General features: G+C 41.6%; 4 protein-coding genes and 1 long non-coding RNA gene across 11 annotated transcripts; 1 reads left to right on the top strand and 4 right to left on the bottom strand.

Moving 5' to 3' along the window:
- On the bottom strand, positions 799 to 4882 carry LOC8076109 (protein JASON). Its single transcript, XM_021458649.1, has 9 exons — positions 4667 to 4882; positions 4484 to 4538; positions 4314 to 4390; positions 3429 to 3518; positions 2706 to 2795; positions 2569 to 2639; positions 1666 to 2473; positions 1467 to 1549; positions 799 to 1296 (listed from the first exon to the last, which is right to left on the bottom strand). Exons 1-9 carry the CDS (start codon positions 4721 to 4723, stop codon positions 1251 to 1253), a joined length of 1377 nt encoding a protein of 458 aa, XP_021314324.1. The 5' UTR covers positions 4724 to 4882; the 3' UTR covers positions 799 to 1250.
- Positions 9492 to 11576, bottom strand: LOC110434568. Of its 3 annotated transcripts, XR_002452084.1 has the most exons (7): positions 11503 to 11576; positions 10440 to 11186; positions 10297 to 10359; positions 10182 to 10214; positions 10029 to 10058; positions 9880 to 9906; positions 9492 to 9782 (listed from the first exon to the last, which is right to left on the bottom strand). XR_002452084.1 is itself a non-coding variant. In XM_021458841.1 (5 exons), the coding sequence occupies exons 2-5, from the start codon at positions 10594 to 10596 to the stop codon at positions 9700 to 9702; spliced, it is 339 nt and encodes a 112-aa protein (XP_021314516.1). In that variant the 5' UTR covers positions 10597 to 11186; positions 11503 to 11576; the 3' UTR covers positions 9492 to 9699. The 3 variants fall into 3 exon arrangements, 2 of the variants coding, with proteins under 2 accessions (XP_021314516.1, XP_021314517.1); XM_021458841.1 differs by lacking the exons at positions 9880 to 9906; positions 10029 to 10058 and having other exon boundaries at positions 10297 to 10362; XM_021458842.1 differs by lacking the exons at positions 9880 to 9906; positions 10029 to 10058.
- Positions 12992 to 14823, bottom strand: LOC110434569. Of its 2 annotated transcripts, none has more exons than XR_002452086.1 (3): positions 13470 to 14823; positions 13130 to 13217; positions 12992 to 13034 (listed from the first exon to the last, which is right to left on the bottom strand). It is a non-coding gene; the product is annotated as an uncharacterized LOC110434569 (long non-coding RNA). The 2 variants fall into 2 exon arrangements; XR_002452085.1 differs by having other exon boundaries at positions 12993 to 13043.
- On the top strand, positions 18757 to 20828 carry LOC8077168 (4-hydroxyphenylpyruvate dioxygenase). Its single transcript, XM_002453314.2, has 2 exons — positions 18757 to 19991; positions 20379 to 20828. Exons 1-2 carry the CDS (start codon positions 18856 to 18858, stop codon positions 20563 to 20565), a joined length of 1323 nt encoding a protein of 440 aa, XP_002453359.1. The 5' UTR covers positions 18757 to 18855; the 3' UTR covers positions 20566 to 20828.
- On the bottom strand, positions 20803 to 22843 carry LOC8076108 (urease accessory protein F). 4 transcript variants are annotated; one of them, XM_021460069.1, is made up of 3 exons: positions 22511 to 22843; positions 21396 to 22211; positions 20803 to 20937 (listed from the first exon to the last, which is right to left on the bottom strand). In XM_021460069.1, the coding sequence occupies exons 1-2, from the start codon at positions 22572 to 22574 to the stop codon at positions 21403 to 21405; spliced, it is 873 nt and encodes a 290-aa protein (XP_021315744.1). In that variant the 5' UTR covers positions 22575 to 22843; the 3' UTR covers positions 20803 to 20937; positions 21396 to 21402. The 4 variants fall into 4 exon arrangements, with proteins under 4 accessions (XP_021315744.1, XP_021315743.1, XP_002451609.1 ...); XM_021460068.1 differs by lacking the exon at positions 20803 to 20937 and having other exon boundaries at positions 21031 to 22211; XM_002451564.2 differs by lacking the exon at positions 20803 to 20937 and having other exon boundaries at positions 21031 to 22211; positions 22573 to 22843.

Raw genomic sequence — 22852 nt, 5'->3', positions numbered from 1 at the left:
AATGGCATCGCGTGATCGTGACGTGACGTGACGTGAAGTTTCCTGCGATCGACCCCGGTACTGTGAGCCTGTGATCCAGCATGAACATTTATCTCCCTCTGCCGCAGGCACCACTGCACCCCACGAGGTCGCCCGGCGTTGCCGTGGTGGCGCCGCTGCCTGCCTGCCTGCGTTCATTTGGCAGTGAGTGTTTACAGGCTCTCTGCTGAGAGACGCTGCTGGCCGCTATTCGTCAGCAGTTGCGCCTCTCGTCGCCTCCAACGCTTGCAAAAAAGCTAAACCGTGTAATTAGTTTTTGTTTTCGTCTATATTTATTGTTTTATGTATGTGCTAAAAGATTCGATGTGACGCCTTGTTTAGATCCAAAAACTTTTTGAATTTTAACACTGTAGCACTTTCGTTTTTATTTGACAAACATTATCTAATCATGGAGCAATTAGGCTTAAAAGATTCGTCTCGTGATTTATAGGTAAACTGTGTAATTAGTTATCTTTTTTATCTATATTTAATGTTCCATGCATGTGTCATAAGATTCGATGTGATGGAGAATTTTGTAAAGTTTTGGATTTTTGGATGTATCTAAACTAGGCCATAACAACACTCCTGAGTCCTGACTGACCCCTGCGCCGCAGTGGCAGTGCGCAATCAGAGCCAGGCATGGAATCCAAACTGCAGAAGGGAAAAAAATAATTGCCGAGAGATGAGGCCAAACGAAACATGGGTGATCGGACGGCGAGGCAACCGAAAACCACCACCGCTCGAGGTTTTTGAATGTGTCATGTGATGGGCATAGGAGAATTTCTCAAGAAAACCGCACCACAAGCTTGTCTTTGAGTAGTACTCTTCTTGTCTTTTATTACTGATGATGATGACACCACACCTCCACACACACACACGCCAATCCAGAGCTGATGTTGTCACAATGCACAGTATAATTCACCGTTTTTGGGTCCCCCCGCAACAACAGAGCAAACCAGTTCATCGACGGGCAAAACTACACGCGGTTGACAGCCAAGGGCTGGCTGGTCCCAGATTTACGCAGCGGCGCAGGATGGAGTTCGAAAGAATGTGTTTCATCAGGCACTCAAAAAAACTCTATTTACAGACGGCATGCGGTTGAAAAAACGGGCACGGACGGTACCGGGAGGGGAGTTCATATGGTGAGTTGGCAAACACCTGGACTGGACCATTCTCAGACGGTTCATGATGCCGAGGACGGCCAGGGCGTCTCCAAGCTTGCAAGGCCATCTCTACTCGGCGTTTTCCTCGAGGTGGATAAGCTTTCCGCTGATTTTCCTGCGAAGAGGGACCATCATGCAGGTATTAGTAAATCTGTATGTGATTTCATCCAGCAGATCTAACTTTGCTAGTAGTAACATCTAGACTACCAAAACTCAAAATTGGAAGACCGTGGACAGCACTTTGTACAGACAGAGATGTATAAGCATGGGTTGTAACAGGCATACCTTTCATGGCGAGGTTTCTCGTCGGACAAAACCTTCAACAGCCTTTCTTCAAATGGCGTGGCATGCCAGCTGACTTTCTGGTCCTGACAACAGGGAAATATCAGTCAGACTAGCATAAAAGGTGTCGCTCACAAGTCACACCTAACTGCAAATTTGCAAGGATAGAGAGCATACGCAAGCTGCAAGTTTTGATATATACCTCTTTGTATTTGGTAGTGGTATTTGGGATGCCGTTGCCGTCCCATGCCTTGGGCAACACAGGAGTTGGGTTGTCGGTTTCCCAGTTGAAACCAAATGCAGGAAAGATAGGCACATCAGAGACGCTCGTCTCATACCATGTCTCCTTCCCAACGTTGCCATCATCAGGGCTGCACTTGCTCTCATCATCTGCAGAAGATGGCTTCAGCCAATGAGACAGGCTTGTGACTCCACGCTTTCCATATTCTGAACTCTGCTCCAATAGGTGTTCACCTTCATCCTGCTGTTGGTTGATATTTTGGTCTTTGGGTTCATCAGGTGACATCACTTCAATCTGCACTGCACAGTTGTCATGAATTGGGAAGGATACATATTCTGAAGATTCGGTCTCTGTAACTGTGGAACTTGTAAACGTTTGCTGAGCCTTCTCGCTGTAATCTGCGCTCAGATTTCTCCTTTTTGGAGGATTGGATGCTAGCACAGGAGACTCAGCTTTTAGTTCCATCCACTGCATCTTGTTCTCGATGGGTCGCAGAACAGGGTAGATGAACTGTCTGCTAGCCCTTGTACGCTTTCCAGGCTTCGAAGTCTCCTTATAAGCAGTATAAATAGTTCCAGGGGTCTGAATGTCACCCCTTAGGACCAGAGGGGTTGGGTAAGGTGAATCATTGGAATCAGTGCTTTGATCTCTAACATTCTGATATAAAGGCTTGTCCTGTAAGGATGACTGAGTTTCTGATCCCACCCCGAGAGTACCTTCATCAATGTCCTCCTTACATGTCGATACATCATGCTCACCAGAGTTGAGCCTGCATTGAAATACAAAAGGCACCAAATTATAATCATCGTAAACATACAAGTTCACAGGGAACCACTCATGAAAAGAATGGAAGTGGTTACTTACAATTCAGATGAGTTTTCTTCAAGTAGCACTGCATCTTTCATCAGCTGCACGTTGGTTGGTGTGTCACCGCACTGTAAGCGAAAAAAGATATTCAGATGACGAATTTTAGGACAAGCTTGCAGATGAAAGATTCTTACCTCCTTAGCATCTTCTGAATTGACTTGGATTGAATCTAGAATCTCCGGTCGAGTTTGGGATATTGTGCCACATGATTTGAGATAATTGGCCTGGTTGTCATGGAATTCCATAAAAACACATTTTATTGAGATTAGCCATTATCATGTAGTGTATATGAAGTAGTTTTCATGAGCCTTCAATCAAAATACAACAGAATTGCAAAAGCTGAAAGATAATAGTAATTATGCATATTGACCTATATAAAAAAAATAAAGTTGACCTTTGATAAAGACTTAAAAGGTATTTTGCCTATGAAATCATAAGCTGCAAGTTCACACGTCACAACCAGTAGACAAAATTATCTTTAGATAACAATACCATTAGATCTCGGGTACCTACCTCACATATATATTGGAACAGGTATTCTTTTTATTCTGTATTAATATGCAACAAACACGTCAAATCTTATTATATTTTCACAATGCCTCGGCATTCCTTTCTTTAGAAATTGAAATTTAATTGACTGTGAACATAGGTGTAGGCACACATGGAAAAATTAGCATATGTAAATAACCGATCATTTGAATGGTGACGCAATGACCTCCAGTGGAGCATGCCCTACATTCAGTGTTAAGATGATGGATGTACTAAAAATAGTGTTTTGATCAGTGTCTCACCACCTGCGAGCCAAAAAAAAGTTCAGATGGCAAATTTCAGGACAAGCTTGCAGATGAATTTCTTACCTCATCAGCATCTTCTGAATTGATTGGGACTGAATCTAGAATTTCCGGTGGCGTTTGTGAGATTGTGCCACATGACTTGAGATAATTGGCCTGGTTGTCATGGAATTCCATAAAAGCGCATTTTAATGAGATCAGTGATTATCATGTAGTGTATATATGAAGTAGTTTTCATGAGCCTTCAATCAAAATACAAAAGAATTGCAAAAGCTGAAAGAAAATAGGAATTATGCATATTGACCTATATACACATAAATAAAGTTTTTCTTTGATAAACATTTAAAGGTATTTTGCCTATAAAATCATAAGCCACAAGTTCACAAGTCACAACCAGTAGACAAAAATCATCTTAAGATAACAATACAATTAGATATCAGGTACTACCTCACATATATATTGGAACAGGTATTCTCAAAAGGAAATATGTATTGATATGCAAAAAACACGTCAAAACTTATTATATTTTCACAATGCCTCGACATTCTTTTCTTTATAAGTTGAAATTTAGTTGACTGTGAACATATGTGGAGGCACACATGGAAAAATTAGCATATTTAAATATCCGGTCATTTGAATGCTAAGACCATGAGACAATCACCTCAAGTGGAGCATGCCCTACTATATGCATGTCTTAAGACGATGGGATTATACTAAAAATAGTGTTTTGATCTGTGTTTCAATATGCATGTCAAAAAAGTAAAAGAAAGATTACAGGACTACATTTCTACTAATTTACACTGGTGACAGTGGCAATTTAACTGTAGCACAATCTAATTACAGTTTCAAAAAAAAATCATAAACATTCCAGTAAGGACTAAACTCAATTACTCAAATACAATTTTACACAGCTAGTTACAAACACATGAGAACACTGGTTGTGGTTGGTACCTCTCTCCGAAGCTCCTCGTCAACTCCATGGCCATAAGCCGCCACCGCATCCGGCTTTCCAGTAGCTTCATCAAACTCTAAAAGGACAATATCGCACAATAAAAGTAAGAATTTCCTAATAACAGGCCTCAAAACTATCTGCAACACCCATGGCGAAATATGAAACGTACTTTTCTCGTCGTTCAGGAAGGCGTCCCCGAGGCGGCTCTCCCTCACGAGCGGGTCCTGAACAAAGCAAACAGGCAGACCGAATCACATCTCGCCACCACTACCACCCACACCAGATCCAAACCGGAAGAAAAAAAAATGAAGAGCCGCGAGGAATTGAGGAGGTGGCAGGTGGATTTGCTCACGCGGAGATCGCCGGACGGATCGGAGCCGCCGCGGAAGCAGGAGAGGAAGCACCCCATGACGATGCCGGAGGATACAAGGAAACCCAACAGTCCCTTCCGCCGCCGCCGCCGCCGAGGGTTTGGGGTAGGTAGGGTTTAGGGATCGGGGGCTGGGAGGAACGGAAATGGAAAGAAGAGAGGGGAGCGCTGGAGTTGGCGACGGGAGACGGTGGCGAGGCAGCGGGATTTGAATTGAGACGGAGGGCGAAGAGCGGAAGTGAACGAGCAAGATCCAGCCTGGTCTGGGCTTTGTGGGCCTCCTCAACAGATAAGACGGATGTGCTTCGTGGGCCCAGTTAGGGAAGGCGGTCCGTTAGCAATTCTCATGGGTCTTGAGGTTTGGGCCGCGTCTGGACAAGGGTATCGGAGAGCCGGCAAAACCTCGACCTCGATAGGTGGGGAGTGAGAACTGTTTTCAAAAATTTTACAAAACGTCAAATCCAATCTTACAATATATGCATGAAACATTAAATATAAATAAAAAAACAACTAATTGCACAATTTATATGTAACTAGCAAAATATGCCCGTGCGTTGCTACGGGAGCAAATAGATGTTTGTAGAAAATGAGCACTTTGTTATATTTATTTATGTTTTATCCTTTGTATTAAATTTGATAATTTTTAAGCTTTTAAAACTGACTTTGAAGGAGACTGTCCATATATAGTTTATATACATGCTCTTAGACTTTTTAGAATTTTTATTTCATGCGCAATGGCACCTTATACTCTCTGGTTGAAAGGAGCCTAATAAACTTTTGAATTATAATTTGTAGATTTGATTTAGATTTTATATAGATTGTATAAGTTTCTGTCAATTTATGCATTGTTCGTGAAAAGACAAGAAGTTAACAATATACTTTTTATTGGTAAGCTGAAGTCTATGTAAATCTTGAGATTGATTTTTATTGTGCATTGCAACTGGAGAAAAGCATCAAATGGCCATAGAAAGTTATGACATAATGTTACATTCTATTTATAGTTATGTTTTTTATAAAAATTAAAGTCCATAATTTATTTTATTGATAACCATGACATCTATAGTATTAGATAGTTAATATTTAAAATAATATGTAGCTTGGCGATATATTTATTTAATAATAAAATAGAAATTAGTCAAACCTTCTCTTACTTTAATATTACCTCTTAATATACCTTAGTATTATATTAAAACATGAGAAGTTTGTTGGTAGCTTTATTTTTTTATTTAGATTAGGATTTCTATGAAATATGATATATCAGTTAAGTGTATGTAGATTATAAACACATGGGTTAAATGTATGTAGATTATAAACACGTGGACTTATAAAGTGTTTATATGACATAACAACGCACCATGCAAAGGTAGTGGAAGCATCCTCAAACATAAATTTAGTTAAATTAGTAAATCAGTGAGATATAAAAGAATTGTGCTGAAACTTTTACCACAAATCAAACATCAAACCTTCTCTTACTTTAATATTACCTCTTAATATACCTTAGTATTATATTAAAACATGAGAAGTTTGTTGGTAGCTTTATTTTTTTATTTAGATTAGGATTTCTATGAAATATGATATATCAGTTAAATGTATGTAGATTATAAATACATGGGTTAAATGTATGTAGATTATAAACATAGACTTATAAAGTGTTTATGACATAACAACACACCATGCAAAGGTAGTGGAAGCATCCTCAAGCATAAATTTAGTTAAATTAGTAAATCAGTGAGATATAAAGGAATTGTGCTAAAACTTTTACCACAAATCAAGCATCACATTAAATAGGCTATTATAAAATTTTCATAATAATTAGAGCAAGATAACTACAATTTTAGTTTTATACTAAAAAGCATAGGCAAACATCTACCATTAAAAAAAAGTATACTAAAATTTGTGATATTTTTTGTTTACTATATGGAGCTTAAAAAATTTATTTTGTAATTTTTAGATTTTTCTATGAATTACTATATATTTATTAATTTTTATAGAAGATTTTGCATTAGGAATCCTAGAAAAACTTCAATTCTTTTTTTCTTCCTCTTCCAGTAGTCTATGTACGGGCTCATTGGCTCATTGTGGATGCGGTAACCGATTGACTGATAAATTTGCACTTAGACCCCTGTACTTTCTTTATTTTTAACATACGCTAATGTGTATAGGAGATTTTGTATTGGAACCGGCGGTCCGTTAGCAATTCTCATGGGTCTTTGAGGCTTGGGCCGCGTCTGGACAAGGGTATCGGAGAGCCGGCAAAACCTCGACCTCGATAGGTGGGGAGTGAGAACTGTTTTCAAAAATTTTACAAAACGTCAAATCAAATCTTACAATATATGTATAAAACATTAAATATAAATAAAAAAACAACTAATTGCACAATTTATATGTAATTTATAAGATGAATCTTTTAAGCCTAGTTAATATATAATTGAATAATATTTGTTAAATACAAATAAAAAATGCTACAGTGTTCATTTTTTAAAAAAGTTGCAATTAAACAAGACCCTAGCTGCGTGGTAGCACAGAGCCAACTATTCTTTCACCTTTTAGGCAGTTCTTTGCCGAAAAACTTTTCATCCATCACATCGAATATTTGATATACCTGGAGCATTAGATGTAGAAAAAAAACTAATTATACAGTTTAATTGTAAATCACAAGATAATTTTTTTAAGACTAATTAGTTTATTACAGTAACCCACATGTGCTAATAGGGGATTAATTAGTCTTAATAAATTCATCTCGCAGTTTCCAAACGAGCTATGCAACTTACTTTTTTGTTAGTCTATATTTAACACTTCAAATGTGTGTCGATATATCCGATGTGACATCAAAAAAAATCTTTTCATGAACTAAAGAAGAATACCATGTGCTCGAGCATAGTTGCATAGGCTTTATTTTTGGAGGGTGTCTCTCGCAAGAGAGTGTCCAACAATTTAAATACATTTTTTTATTATTTGATTTGATTTGAGTAGTATAAATGCAAAATTGTATAAATCTTTGAGTCATACAAATACTGTAAGGCCTTGCTTAGTTTGCAAATTTTTTTGGATTTTGCTATTATAGCACTTTCATTTGTATTTGGTAGTTATTGTCCAACCATGAACTAACTAGGCTTAAAAGATTCGTCTCGCAAATTACAAACTATGCAATTAGTTTTATTTTATTTTATTTATATTTAATATTTCATGCATGTACCGCAAGATTTGATGTGATGGAGAATCTTGAAAATTTTTGAAAAGTAAACAATGCCTGAGTCCTATATTTTATTTTTAATATACGTAGATAATTTAATAATACGTACTCCATGTCGAGTTTGCTTTGTACGTCTGGCCAAATGCCAATCTCCATGCGATTCTATTTTGTTAGCTTCTTGCAACCGTTTTTCAGAGCGTTGATCAATTTGGCATCTGCGGATGTGCACGGTGACTCAGATTACGTGCGCAAAGGGTGCAGAGTTTTGCAAGGACGAGACGTTAAGGCCTCTGGCTGAGCAGAGACAGTCAAACATGCAAGTATGGAACTGTACAGCGTGTGGCACTTGCGCACAGTTCGGATGCATATCCTCTCGAGTCTGACCCATCCGTTGCTTATCTAGATCGAGCAACGCAAACATTTGGATCCCTACGTGTACAGTACTAGCATGATATGCTACAGTGCACAGCGCTGCTTCTGGCACGTTCCTTTGTTTACTTAGGCCTTGTTTAGTTTCCAAAAATTTTGCAAAATTTTTCAGATTCTCCGTCACATCGAATCTTTAGACGTATGCATAGAGTATTAAATATATATGAAAATAAAAACTAATTGCACAGTTTGGTCGGAATTGACGAGACGAATCTTTTGAGCCTAGCTAGTCTATAATTGAACAATATTTGTCAAATACAAACGAAAGTGGTACTATTCCTATTTTGCAAAAAAATTTGGAACTAAACAAGGCCTTAATTATTGGTACTTGACATGTTTACGTTGCCCGATAAAGAAGGGATTTCATTACACACGCCATGTGTCACGAGCAAGCATGACAGCTCCATCCAGCGGTTCCAAGCTAGTGAGGGAGATTAACCGATGGGCATAAAGCAACCACAATCTTCTACTACAAAGCACCCATGAATTTTCAAACTTTTTTTCTTCTATTTTTTCTACCATTCGTCGCCTCAAATGGCCACCTCGTCTTCATCGAAAAGTCATAAATAGCTAAGTGCCCTAGCTCACCGTAACCAACTAACCATAGCTCCGATAGTTGCCTAATGCTCGTATACACAAGAATCACTCTTATATGTACGTCTTTCTCATGCCAATTCATGGCCGTATCTTGGTACATCTCACACTTGATCACTTCTTATCTACTTGAGCTACATACTCCCATCCAATGAAGTCATGAATACCTACACCCCCCCTCCCCCGAGGCATGTATAGACTAAGAGAGAATGTAAGTGCAATCAGATTTTAATGTGGGTTTTGGTGGTAATGACCATATAATTTTAGAACTAAAGAGATTTATTGATTTGACAAGCAGGCAAATAATTTTGAGGATGTTATATGATTTGGTGGAGTTCTCAATTACAAACATGTGTTGTAGTGGACTCAATGGAGGTTCAAATTCTTTTATGATTTCAAATTCAGTATAGGAACCACCGTACCATCGAGGGTGATACAAAATGCAGATTCCAATGTGCAACCAAATGCTTATCTTTTTACCTACCTTGCATGTTTGCACACACTCTAACCAATACTAGTGGAACCCGCGCGCCATCGCGCGCGTGGATAAGCATACATAGGTTGGACATCAACAATTTTGAACATTGATAGTACATATGCATAGAAGCACAGATTTATATATGGTAGATATACGGAAACATATTAGATCTTCATGTATTTACAGGATGGATGCATTATATGTTCGCCGAAGTACTGAATAGATACTTGTTCTGAGTAGCCAAGTACATTAGACTAATATAAATACGATACATGCATGTATGTACAAGATGCATCAATTACATAGTAGTAATATATATGTCTAATCCAGACTGCCAGAATATTGTTCTTCATTGCTTGAAGCTTGTTGCCAAAATATGCTGTCTTGCTTGGTGTTGAAGATACCTATTAAAAAACTGATGTTAGATCAATGTTTTTTTCACAAAAATTTACTAATTGTTTTAGTTGATTTTGATCTCAGAGATTCCTGCTCGTGTATTACCTGGTCATGGTGCATATGGTTCCCAATCTGCTAATGTTTTATTTTCCCCGTGGAATATATAAGAACGAAAAAGAAAGAAAGGTGTTAGTGATCTTTTTTTTAAAATGATAAATATGTATATTTGGAAGACTAAGTTTTTATGTTTTTACCTGAATCGTCTGAAAATCTGGTTACATATTCTGTTTTGTTATATAGTTGAATGCCAGAAAATGGTTAAAGTTAGTGATAAGTATGTAGTATTTATATATGAGACAGTATGGAAAAAGAATATAAGTACGAAATGAAACATATAGATGATGTACCTTTTAATCGGGAGGTCATCTCATTGTTTCCATCTGTAAAAAGAACCAAATAATATGAGTGTTTGTTTTATGACATTTTGTTGCATGTTTATTATATTAAAGTAGATAAATATACCTTGAAGATCATAGTATTGTTTGTGGACCTCTCTACGATGCTCACTGTCAAGGTCAGAGTCTCCTGCTAATGTTGTAGATATTATGATTTAAGATAAAAGATTATCAATTAAATGAGAACATTATAGATGTGAATGTGGTTACCTTCGAAGTTGCCGGTGTTGTGTAAATAGTATGGTTCACAAGGGTAGCCATGCATGTCTTCTGTAATGGTTTCATACCATAATGGCCACATGCTGATAATACTGCTATTTTGTGTTGTTTTTTTCACACCTATATATGCAATATTGGGAACATACATTTCTGATCCATAGGCATCGACTGAGTACACTAAATTTGCTGGTGTAAATGTAACTTCATGGATGACACAGAGTTTCTTAAGCAGGTGGCGTACTATGAATTCACAGCACAAATGAGGTGGAAGTCCAAAGATATCAATGGTTAGCTGTTCTCTATTGTGTGGCGTGACCGCGTGAGTGAATATTGATTTTGGTGTTCAGCATCTGTAAGATAAGTTGGAAGAGGCATAATTGTTGAACCATAATATCTGTCCCATGGGATCAGTGGAAGTGTGAAGGTATCAACTTTGAGAAATCCTTTGTTGAGCAGGATGTTTTTTGTATTGGGTGAGTGTAGCATGATAATGTAGTCCGAATTGTATTGTGAGATATCTTCTAATTTGATATCAATTTGGAAACTTTCCTGGATTGCATCCCTTAACTGTATATGCTCTATGATATTTCTTGCTGACTGTGGAAGTCTTGCAATCACTGCTCTTTCTTCTATGTGGTCAGCGTTGGACTGAATCTCTGAGTCATCAATCACAGTAAGATTTGGATAGTGCTGAGCATTCATCTTGAAACTATTATTGTAGATCCACTGTTATAATACCTGTATATTTATCTCATATAAAATAAGTCAGTGTATGTGTAAGGTACTGCATAATTTAAGTTTATTAGATGTGCAATGCAAAATATCTAGGTTGAAATGATGATTAAATGTGTTTAAAATTTTTACGGAACTAAACACATAGCATGTACAGGCAGAATCATCTAAGTAAGCACAATATTTAAATCTTCTAGTATGTAGCTCTGGATAAATGAAATTATTTGTGAGTATATAGTATTCAGAAATAAAAGGGATAATCTATGAATATCTAATATGAACTGAGATATGAGTATTTAGAATACAAAGGTAATGCAGGCACCTGGCTACTGCTGTTTCATTTGTTTGGATTTCAGATAGCCATGATCAGGGTCGTCTAACACCAGTGTGATCTGTAATACAAAAGAGGATAAATACAGTGAGCTAACTATGTTTGTATATATAAATGTGTGGAGCATGGTAATTATCAGCAAGAAGTCAAAACATAATTAGATCGGTATCGAAAAAAGGGAAACAAAATTTGAGTATATTGAAGAACATATTCACCAAGTTCCTGTCGCAAGCAGTGGTATGGTGTTGACACTGTAGGTTTCCTGCGCTTGGTTATTGTGGGAGAAGAAGCAAGTGAGTTTAGAAAGTTTTTGTGGCCTTGAGGGAACAGCGTAGTGTTTCACAGAGTAAAAGGAGAGTGTAGTAGAAGACGAGGAGGCACTAGAGTTTTCTGTGACTTTTGGTCTTCGTATATATATATGGCCATTGCTCTGTAGCTGACTCGTTCTTGGAATGGGCTAATGAAGAAGATTCAGTTTGTTTTATCTAGATGAGCTGCACAAATTGATTAACGGGTTGGGCTATTCTATTTGCTGTAAAGTGGTGCATTAGTTTATTCATGTATTTGTTTTTTTTCTTATTTAGCTGGAATATTTTGAGTATGCTGAAGTCGTCCATGTGTTTGTAATTACCGAATCAGTAACTATGGAGTGCGCCTTGGTGAGAGTAACCTGGGCAGTAGTGTGCTATGATCTGACGCAAAATCCAATATATAGGTACGCATAGTAACTATGTGCTATGAAGAAGACGAAGCGGCACAGAGCAAAAGAAGAGGGAAGAAGGTCGGGCATCGGAGCTGGGACATATATTTGGCAGAGCTGATTCCAGTGAGAAGCAAAGAGAAGCTGAAAGCAACACAGGAATCCTATGAAGAGTCGCTTCACGCAGATTTTGTTGGAGCCAATAGAAGCCACAACAGCAAACGTGGAGCACAGGATGGAAGATCCAACGGCCAGCAGTTTTTTGGCCGACGAGGGAAGCTGCTGGCGGCTCATTTAGAAGAGAAAAATGAAGTCAACTGATAGTATAGGTCACCCAGTATAAGCAAAAAGCATCTCCAATTATTCTAACTTATTATCATTATGCACCTATGTTTTTTTAAAAAAGTTAAGGGCCTAGTTTGTAAAATGGGAAAGTCCAAATAAAGGCCTCTACACAACATTATAAACTAAACTAAACATATTGAGGTAAGTGGCAAAATTATTTACAAACGACCTTATCAGAAGTGTTTTATGTTTTTTATGCATAGAAAGGAATAAAATAAAGTTCAACAAGAAAACATATAAAATGGTAATTCATGGAGCCCTTTTAATTGGTATTGTGTGTGATCTCTATCAGAATACGAAAGTGAGATGAAAGTGCTTGAAATCATAAGGTATGCTGCACTATTTTAGCTATGAAAGTGAGAATGGAAGCGCATTCATACCAACAAATTGCTCAATTCATATAAACACAAAGTATAAAACAGAAAAGGTGACTTGCCTGTTATACTTGGTGACATAAATGCCTTTGATTATATCACACCTGTCGTCCCTGCAATTCAAAACATGCTCTTATAAACCCTCACTTTCTTAGAATTATACCAGAGCAAAGCAGGTGATAAAATAAACATTACGCACCAACATTTTGGCAGCCCTGCAGCAAAATAAAATATCCTCGAACTGAACTTGAAGAACATGACAATTGATAGGATGATGATCCAGCCTTCTATTCATGCAACATGATCCATTGTACAAAGTCAGCTAATAATTTGAGGGAAATAAATTAAGAACCCAAAAGTGTATTGCACTATGACTGCACTCAATAGAACTAAATTATCAGGCATCAATATTTAAAGGAAGCATCATTATGGCATTATGTCTACAGAAGGAACATAGAAAAATTATGGTACCACAGTTCCCCACTACAGCACAGGAAATGTAACAATGGAAAGTAAAAGATGGAAGAAGAGGTGGTAACCTGAGCAGGAAGCAAGCAGATGGAGCTACCGCTGCCGACGCAGGCTTCTGAAGCAGCAGAAAATATGACCCGGTGAGTGCAGGGCAACGCAGAGGCACTTTAACATGGCAAAAATACCGTCGCTGGGAATGTATTGAAGGAATGGGATACTAACTAATAGCTACAATACAACCCAACAAATATACTATTGCAAACTAAGGAAATAAAGAGCAAAGAGAATAAATCTATAAGTTGACACCATATATTTCAGCTAGCAGCACAACTGTAATGAGATGGATTAATGATTTAGAACCCTAAGGAAAATATATAGACAAGAGCCTCTGCCCTCTACCTTCACTATTCTTCTACTAAAAAAATTGTTGCCGTAAAAAAAATAAAGCATTTACCGAGCTGAATATTAGGTTTGGATGTTGGCTACTTTTGCAGCACAGAAATAACAGGGAGATGAAAAAATACTTGTGTCGATCAATCGCAAGGGCGAAGCTGGTGGAGCATGTAAACAAAAAAAAGCATGCATAAAAGTAAAGTTGACAAAGAAAGGCAAGATTGAAAACCAAGCAGACCACATGACATGGCATCATGTCGTTCTCCATCCACACATCTCTGGACCCATTCCCGGCTTCAGCTTGAGCTTCATATCCTCTACGCACGGCTTCATTTCCTTCCCCATCCATCAGCACACACAATTGAGATACGTAGCCACGTCTCCATCAGCACACACAATTCAGATGCATTGATTCACGCCAAAAAAAATCCTAAGCAAATTTCCACAGCAGGGGCAGGCCAACAGATCAGCGGACTGCAGACAGCAGGGGCCAGAGGCACCGCCCGCGGCTGCTGCCATCTGCCTGAAACGGGACGCACTGACCAGGGGCAGCGGCCAGCCACGAACCGCCTGCAGGTCGGCCACCGCGGCAACGAGCCACATCCGTCCGCTGTCCGCCGGGATTTGAGAGGAAGAGGACTGGAGGAGAGCCGCAATCTAGCGCAGCCCGCACACTGGCCATCGAGAGAGGATCTTGGGGAGGAGCCACGAGACTACGGGGGAGAAGAAGAGCGTGAGATACCGGTAGATCCAGCCGTTGAGCATCACCGTCGCCGTTGCCGCTGATGAGGAAGAGGCCAGAGGGTTGCGCCGCCAGAGTTGCCTCGCGACGCTAAGGTTTCATTGAGGCCACATAGACTGGTGGGAGGAGGCGGCAACATAGGAAGGCTTACGGAGGCCACCGCCAGCGCCAAGTTGCGCTATTCCATGGCGGTGTCGGTGCTGGGGAGAAGGACGGCGGCGGCGCGGTGAGGAGCGAGCTCGGGAGAGGAGAGACCGTCGGGTCGGCAGGGAGAGGGCCGAGTTTTTTTTTTCTTGTGGAAGAATCAGGAAGAAGAATCAGAAGCCCACGTATATATTTGGTTGGTTGGTTCCGGAGCAGAAGCCGCTCGACACCGCCAAAAGCAAAGGGAAAGCCGATAAAAGACAACAAGAAGCATTAGAAGCCGCTTCCGTTGGAATCCGCTCCAAACAATCGCGACCACACGATCAAAGATCCGACGGCTGGAAAAAATCAAGGTGACGTGGACCCTGCTTCTCGGCCTGGAAGCCGGCGGCTCATTTAGGGGAGAACATCCAAAGCTTCACTCCTGTTTGTGTTGCTGGTGCTTGCACAGAAGTGTCGCGTATTCCACAGAACTGACGTGACTTAATGTCTAGTTAGGTGACAGGAGGTATTACACTCCTTCCTCCCAATGGTTAGCTTGCGCACTCACTTGACACCAACTAACATACAAGCCCTCCCAAGCCATTGAAGGCTCTCCAACCTTTCCCCAAGTCCCCATCAATTCCTAGTGATTCCTTGAGAGATTGGCCTCCAAATTTCACAAGAGTGCTTGCCATCTTGAGCCTCACCTCCTAAATCACTTGGTTCATGTGTTCAAGCTAGTGTCTTGCATTTGTTACTCTTGGATCAAGAGCTCCTAGACGGTTAGGCGTCACCCACTGAAGCACTAGGACCTCCTATGCGTTCTTCGGGAAGTTTGTTCTCACCCAAAACCCTCGAGCTTGAGACTAGTTCTCATGTCTTGAGAAGAGGATAGGGTTCGGTAAAACCCGAACCTTGGTGGCTTCCTCCACAAAGTGGAGTAAGCCGACCTTTGAGGTGAGTTGAACCACAGGATACATACTTTGTCCTTTGTGCTCTTGCTATGTTCTTTGTGCTCTGCTTGTGTTGGTTGTGAAATTAGGGTTTTCACTTGAGCTACTTGTACAAGAGCTTCTAGCCTTGGAGATGTGGTGGGATAGGATCTAATTATTACTACCAGGAACACTAGTATTTCACTTGATCTACGTTTGCTTTATCAAAATTTGAAATGTGGTTTCGAGTTGCACTCATATGAAGCTCCGCAGTTGTACCCGAAACTTATGTGCACAAGTGCGGAGCTGCCATGCCTATACTAACCACTGCATCGAGTTTAAATTTTTAAAAGGGGGTAATATAATATTTTCATTTTTTGGGACAATGGGTAATATAATGTTTGCATTGAGTTATCGAAAACAAGATTTGCATTATTTTTTTTTCACTTTCTGGGACGACGGGGTAATACAGTGTATATGACTATTTATTTGGCCATTTTTCTTCCAAATCCTTTTGGAGGTTAAACTATTACTCTCTTCGTTCCAAATTACATGACATTTTGACTTCTATAGATATTTGCTTTCATTATACATCTAGTCATAGTATATATTCAAAACAATAGAAAAAGTTATATGCCTAGAAAAGCCAAAATATCTTATAATTTATAGTTTTTATTTAAATACTTCCTTTATGAATCACGTAACTTACATGGACTCTTTAACTTGGTATATCTCACTAAAAATTGTATGGAAATTAACTTATTACTTATCTTTAATTTTTATTCAGAAATTACACTCACCTACCACAAAATAACTGATATTTTAGTTTGTCCTAACACAAATCATTTTAAATTTTACCAGGTTCATACAACTAACATGTATCATCTCAGATAAGTATGATTAGATTTATCACGAAGTGTATTTTCGTATCATTATATCTTTGGTCAATAAATGTTGATGTTCTCACAAATTTAGTCAAGCTTGAAATTGTTTGCTTAGGATAATTTGCTGGATGGGAGGTGTATTTATTGCAGGCATGTTCTCTTTTGGCTTGATTTAGGGAGTGTTTGGACCTGTAGAGCTCATAGTTAGCTTTAGTTTCTTTGGATCCAAATAGTTGCAGCTAATTGTTAGGTGAATGCCAACTAACAACTATATATTACTAGTTGGACAAAACTAGTTAATAGCAACTAATAATTAGTTGGTATTTACCAATTAGCTAGACCTATTTGGATCCAAAGGGGCTAATTATTATTATCAGCTAACTATTAGCTCCATTAAACCAAAGAGAATATGCCCAATACAATAAATGCTAGCTAATATTAGCTAAGAACTATTAACTAGCTAACTATCAGCAGCTAACGGATCAAATATAGTCTTAGACTGCTAGACCATCGTAAAATCAAACTCTATCAATGTAGGAATTTCAAGGTTCTCTCGGCCAATATGATGACCCTTTTTAGCATTTATATACTCATCACAGGAAGAGCATGACAAAACAAAAAACCCATGCCTAAGGGCTCGTTAGATCAATTAGAGCAACTGCAGCAGCTCTCAAAATAGAGTTCTCTACTTTTTATTTGGGTGCTCCCTCATACTTTTGGGTGCCTAAAATTTTTGCATCCACTCCAAAACACCACCCAAAATGAAGACCCCCAAATCCAAATTAGTAGACAATGACATGTGGGACCCACTCATCATTGAGTCAAACCTTTCTTCCTCACATCCTCCACACAGAGGCTAGGATGCAAAGGAGACGAGAGTTCTCGGCGCATCACGGGGGAGAGGCCACACCGGAGTTGCGCACCAGCGGATCCGCCCATGTTCGTCAGAGTAGAAGCTAGCCGCGAGGAAGGGAGGAGTAGTGTCGCTACTGTACAACCGTAGAAAGAGGAGGCTCGATGCTCGCGATGTCCATGGTTGGGGCTGCTCCCGCTCATCGAGGAGGGGCCGCTCTCACCAGAGGGGATGAGGGCGAGGCCCAGCGGTGGAGGTTGGAGGGAGGCAGCGTGGTAGTAGAGATCAACGCTGGAGGGAGGTGGGCGAGGCTGTCTACACAGTGTGGGGAGGTAATGGTCACACCATACATGATGGGGTTGAGGTGTTGGGCCAACAGGAATAGAGGCTGCAGAGAAGATTTGGGTGCCCATATTTAGCTATGTGGGCTCAAGTAGAGGCCCTGCTGAAGTTGCTCTTAGGACACTCCGAGCCCTCCCAATGCTAGAAACTATACATAGTTCCTATACCTATTAATTTCCATAAACACTACATATAGAAATCATGGTTCCAATAGATAGTTTTTATATAATAATTTTTTATCCAATCATATTCATTCTCTTCCCATTCTCAACCAATCACATCACTTCATGTCTTGGTTCTGGTGTAGACATGGTTTCTAACTTAGATCCGGTTTCTTTTATTTTTGCTCTATCTTTTCAATAACTATCTTGCCACATTAGCAAAATGCTTAGGAGTTTTTGCAACGAGAGTGACCTTAGCAATCATAATAGCTAGCTAGTTAATAGGTCATAATTATTGTTAGATGCTATTAACTACTTTGGTTCAACTAGTAAAAATTAGTTGCTAACCGAATATTCAGCTAACAGTTAGCTAAACTATAAACTATACAGTATAGAGAAAAAAAAAGCAAACTACTATCTTCTTAGATTAGATCAAAGGGGGCCTAAAACGAATTACACAATAAAGGAAAATAGAACTCCACACCTTTCTTGTAGGCAACTCCACAAAAAATTAACCACAACATTTCGATTTTCGTTCCCCATTTTCCACAGGCCTTGTTGAGTTCGGATTTCCCGTCACATCGAATTTTATGGCACATACATAGAACTTTAAATATAAATAAAATAAATAACTAATTTTAATTTGTGAGACGAATTTTTTGAGCGTAGTTAGTTAATGATTGAACAATATTTATTAAATATAAACAAAAGTGCTATAGTGTTTATTTTGCAAAAATGTTTTAAAACTAAACAAAAGGCTGTTGGTGCCCTAGGGCCGGTCAGCAACTTCATCAGCTTCACATCACTACAAGCTGTGAAGGAGCCACTCACCAACAAATACCAGAAGACAAATCACATCCGCAACCACAGAATTTTCTGTCCACGTGGCCCCATCACCACCCTTTATTTACCCCGTCAGTCATCCCTCATCCCAGGGTCACTCACCGGTCAGCCAAGCGCACCTGCAACTGCAAAGCTGCGGAGGCCGCCACGCCGCCACGCCCTCCGAGAGCCAAGCACAATGCCCCCGACCCCCACCACAGCCGCCGCAACCGGCGCCGCCGTGGCGGCGGCATCAGCGGAGCAGGCGGCGTTCCGCCTCGTGGGCCACCGCAACTTCGTCCGCGTGAACCCGCGCTCCGACCGCTTCCACACGCTCGCGTTCCACCACGTGGAGCTCTGGTGCGCCGACGCGGCCTCCGCCGCGGGCCGCTTCTCCTTCGGGCTCGGCGCGCCGCTCGCCGCGCGGTCCGACCTCTCCACGGGGAACACCGCGCACGCGTCCCTGCTGCTCCGCTCGGGCGCCCTCGCGTTCCTCTTCACGGCGCCCTACGCGCACGGCGCCGACGCCGCCACGGCCTCGCTGCCCTCCTTCTCCGCCGCCGAGGCGCGGCGCTTCGCGGCCGACCACGGCCTCGCGGTGCGCGCCGTCGCGCTCCGCGTGGCCGACGCGGAGGACGCCTTCCGCGCCAGCGTCGCGGCCGGCGCGCGCCCGGCGTTCGAGCCCGTCGAGCTCGGCCTCGGCTTCCGCCTCGCCGAAGTCGAGCTCTACGGCGACGTCGTGCTCCGGTACGTGAGCTACCCGGACGACGCGGACGCGTCCTTCCTGCCGGGGTTCGTGGGCGTGACCAGCCCCGGCGCGGCGGACTACGGGCTGAGGAGGTTCGACCACATCGTCGGCAACGTGCCGGAGCTGGCGCCGGCGGCCGCCTACTTCGCTGGCTTCACGGGGTTCCACGAGTTCGCCGAGTTCACGGCGGAGGACGTGGGCACCACGGAGAGCGGGCTCAACTCGATGGTGCTCGCCAACAACGCGGAGAACGTGCTGCTCCCACTCAACGAGCCGGTGCACGGCACCAAGCGCCGCAGCCAGATACAGACGTACTTGGACCACCACGGCGGCCCCGGCGTGCAGCACATGGCGCTGGCCAGCGACGACGTGCTCAGGACGCTGAGGGAGATGCAAGCGCGCTCGGCCATGGGCGGCTTCGAGTTCATGGCGCCTCCGGCGCCCGAATACTATGACGGCGTGAGGCGGCGCGCCGGGGACGTGCTCACGGAGGCACAGATTAAGGAGTGTCAGGAACTAGGGGTGCTGGTGGACAGAGATGACCAGGGCGTGCTGCTCCAGATCTTCACCAAGCCAGTGGGGGACAGGTAAAAAACTTCTGCTTCTTTCACCTTTTTGAAGTGTAGAATTGCGAAGGAACAATTTCAGGATAGGTACTCAGCTAATTCAGGATTGCAGGCATATAGAATATACAGTATAAAGGTATCAAACTCCCTTTTTGTGCTCCCATGCATGATGCATCTTTATGAAGATCGTGACAGCAAAAAGAGGACCCTTTTTACATCCTGTGAATCATATTCGAGCGCCCAAGTCCCAACTGATTACATGATGCACAATAATCCATCATCATCGTTGGTACTCTGCACTTAATTTTGAAGATTTTAGCTCAGGATTCTAGTGTCAACGCCATGGTTGTTTTATTTCCTTGACCTCTATGCAATCCAAAATCTAATTGGATCAGCTATGTCATTCAGGCCAACGTTGTTCTTGGAGATCATTCAAAGGATCGGGTGCATGGAGAAGGATGAGAAGGGGCAAGAATACCAGAAGGGTGGCTGTGGCGGGTTTGGCAAGGGAAACTTCTCCCAGCTGTTCAAATCCATTGAGGATTATGAGAAGTCCCTTGAAGCTAAGCAAGCTGCAGCAGCTCAGGGATCCTAGAACAGAGCTTGAAGACAAGAGACTGTTGCGGCACATTGTATCATGGAACAAAAATAATAATAATGTTCTTGTAACACTTGACATGCAAATGTTTGTGTTGTATATGAAGAGACGATGCTATGATGGGTGTAATAGATGGTAGAGAGGGTACAACCCTAATAAGTATTAATGATGCATTATTTGCGTATCTGTTGTGCAAGTTTGCATGAAAACAAAGAGGGTCAGTATGAGGCATAATTAATCTGTCCCTGGGATTCTTGTAATCACCTGATGCTATTTTTGTTTATGATGAGAAGGCAGTTGTCCTTGACTTCTGCCGAAAAGGTAATCCTGCGGCAAGAATATAACAAATTGCGCATTCATTCCAGTAACCTGAAAGAAGCAGAAGTTAAACAGAAAAATACAGAATAAGGGCATCTAAGACATCTTATTGGATGTATCAGGCATTCACGTGTTCATCTTGAGTTCTGTGACCTAGAATAGCACAACATGGACCTGACAAAGGCTTGTTCAGGTAACAACTTAAACGTACAGAAATCACCGTCCAGGGATATTAATATTATTACATATATGCTGCAGAATTAAAGAATTGCAATGCATCAATATAATATGCTGTAGATCTGTTCCATATATCTGATGCCAGTATTCGTATACTATGCTGTAGATTATTATATGCATCAATACCAGATAACTTAATCACAACTCAAAATCCAACACTTCAAATCACTTGGATGGAAAGATCATAAATGCATATAATGGTTGGAATGCATGGCTGTAGTTGTACTTAAAGAATTAAAGAACTGCTCATCACGTCCTTGATAGCAGCACACCTTATTCTCATGAGGAAAATAGCCTGGAGAACATGTAAGCATGGCAGCCCTGCAACACATCGAGCAGTGGGGCGGTCTGTGAAGCCTCAGAGACATCACGGTCCCTCCATTTCTGCATCATCCCTTCGGCATCTGGTGCAACCTGGTGCTGCAGCACTGAAGCAGCCAGCGGTCCGATCAAATTGAGTCTAGTTGCGGCAGAGAACACATCCCTCATTGTCACAAACATGTAAGCCCGCTGCGCTGTCTCACTGTCGAATCCAACTAGCCCACATATCAACCCAAATATAGACGCGTGGTGAAATGACACGCTCTTGGAACCAAGGAATGTCCGCCGGAGATCCTGCAGTGCTTGACTTTCAGTGAAGACAGACGCAGCTACCCTCAGCAGAGCTGAGCCCTGAGATGTGGATGCCTTCCTTGCAACCTCGTTCGTCAATGTGGCTTCCAGCAACTGATCCAGCTTGATCCATGCCGCTGCATCAGGGGACTTGCTAGCGCAGTATACGAACGGAAGCAACAGGCTGCCAGTGTTGTCCAGGACCTGGATGACAAACGACTTCAAGTCGTCCTGGTTGTTCACCATGCGAGATTGCATAGCAGCTTCAAGGCCATAGGAATGTGCAAAACCACCGGTTGGGAGAATGGAGTCCAGAATCTGCCACTGGGTCCATTGCAAACTCGGATTCACGCCCACTGCATTGGAAGGCACTTCCTCCATTTCACAATCTTCTGTGTGGAACAATCGTGATTTCTTCGAAACTGGGCTATCGGACTCCATTAGCATCAACAGAGTGGATGGAACAATCTCCAGTACTGAAAACGGCAAAATTGCAGTAAGGTTAGATTTCAACCCCACAAAAAGAACACATTGCCCAGAAAACTCTGGAGATTTACACACAAGTATCTACAAAGTATCTCGGCTCTAACGCTCCTCACATGGAACACATCTTCCATCGACACGTTCTCGTTCAGTGACGACTGACGAGTGAACAACTCAAGATAGAGGCATAGAGCTCTCAGCTAAGCATTGCATCGAACACCCTGGGGTCGTCAGTCATCTAGCATGAAAGAACCCTTTGCACTAACTTGGCCAAGAATTAACACGCACCTACCTAAGCTTTTCAACAAATATAGAACGTTTGGAACCAACTGAGCAAGTGAATTTGGCGAGTACATGAGTTGCTTGGACAGAACTGTTTACTCCAAGAAGAGGCAGAAGGTCGTCAGGGAGCCGTTGCTACTGGCTACGGCTAGCTCGCCTTACAGGTCTCCAGGGAACAAGAAGTTGCTGCGCCGATCCTCCGGCCACGGAGTCCCTCCCTCGAGTTCAAATACGGGGGTTGACCATTTGACGCTCCGCGCGAGAGCGAGCGGCGGTGCCGCCGCGGATCATCAGAGAGGAGAGGACCGGGGAGACTTTTTTTTTTCTTTTTCTTTTTTCCCGAGCACGCAAT

Source organism: Sorghum bicolor, chromosome 4, assembly GCF_000003195.3.
Source record: "Sorghum bicolor cultivar BTx623 chromosome 4, Sorghum_bicolor_NCBIv3, whole genome shotgun sequence".
NCBI classification, from domain to species: Eukaryota; Viridiplantae; Streptophyta; class Magnoliopsida; order Poales; family Poaceae; genus Sorghum; species Sorghum bicolor.
Note: the sequence above shows the minus strand (reverse complement) of the source record. Positions and strands in the feature narration are given on the sequence as shown.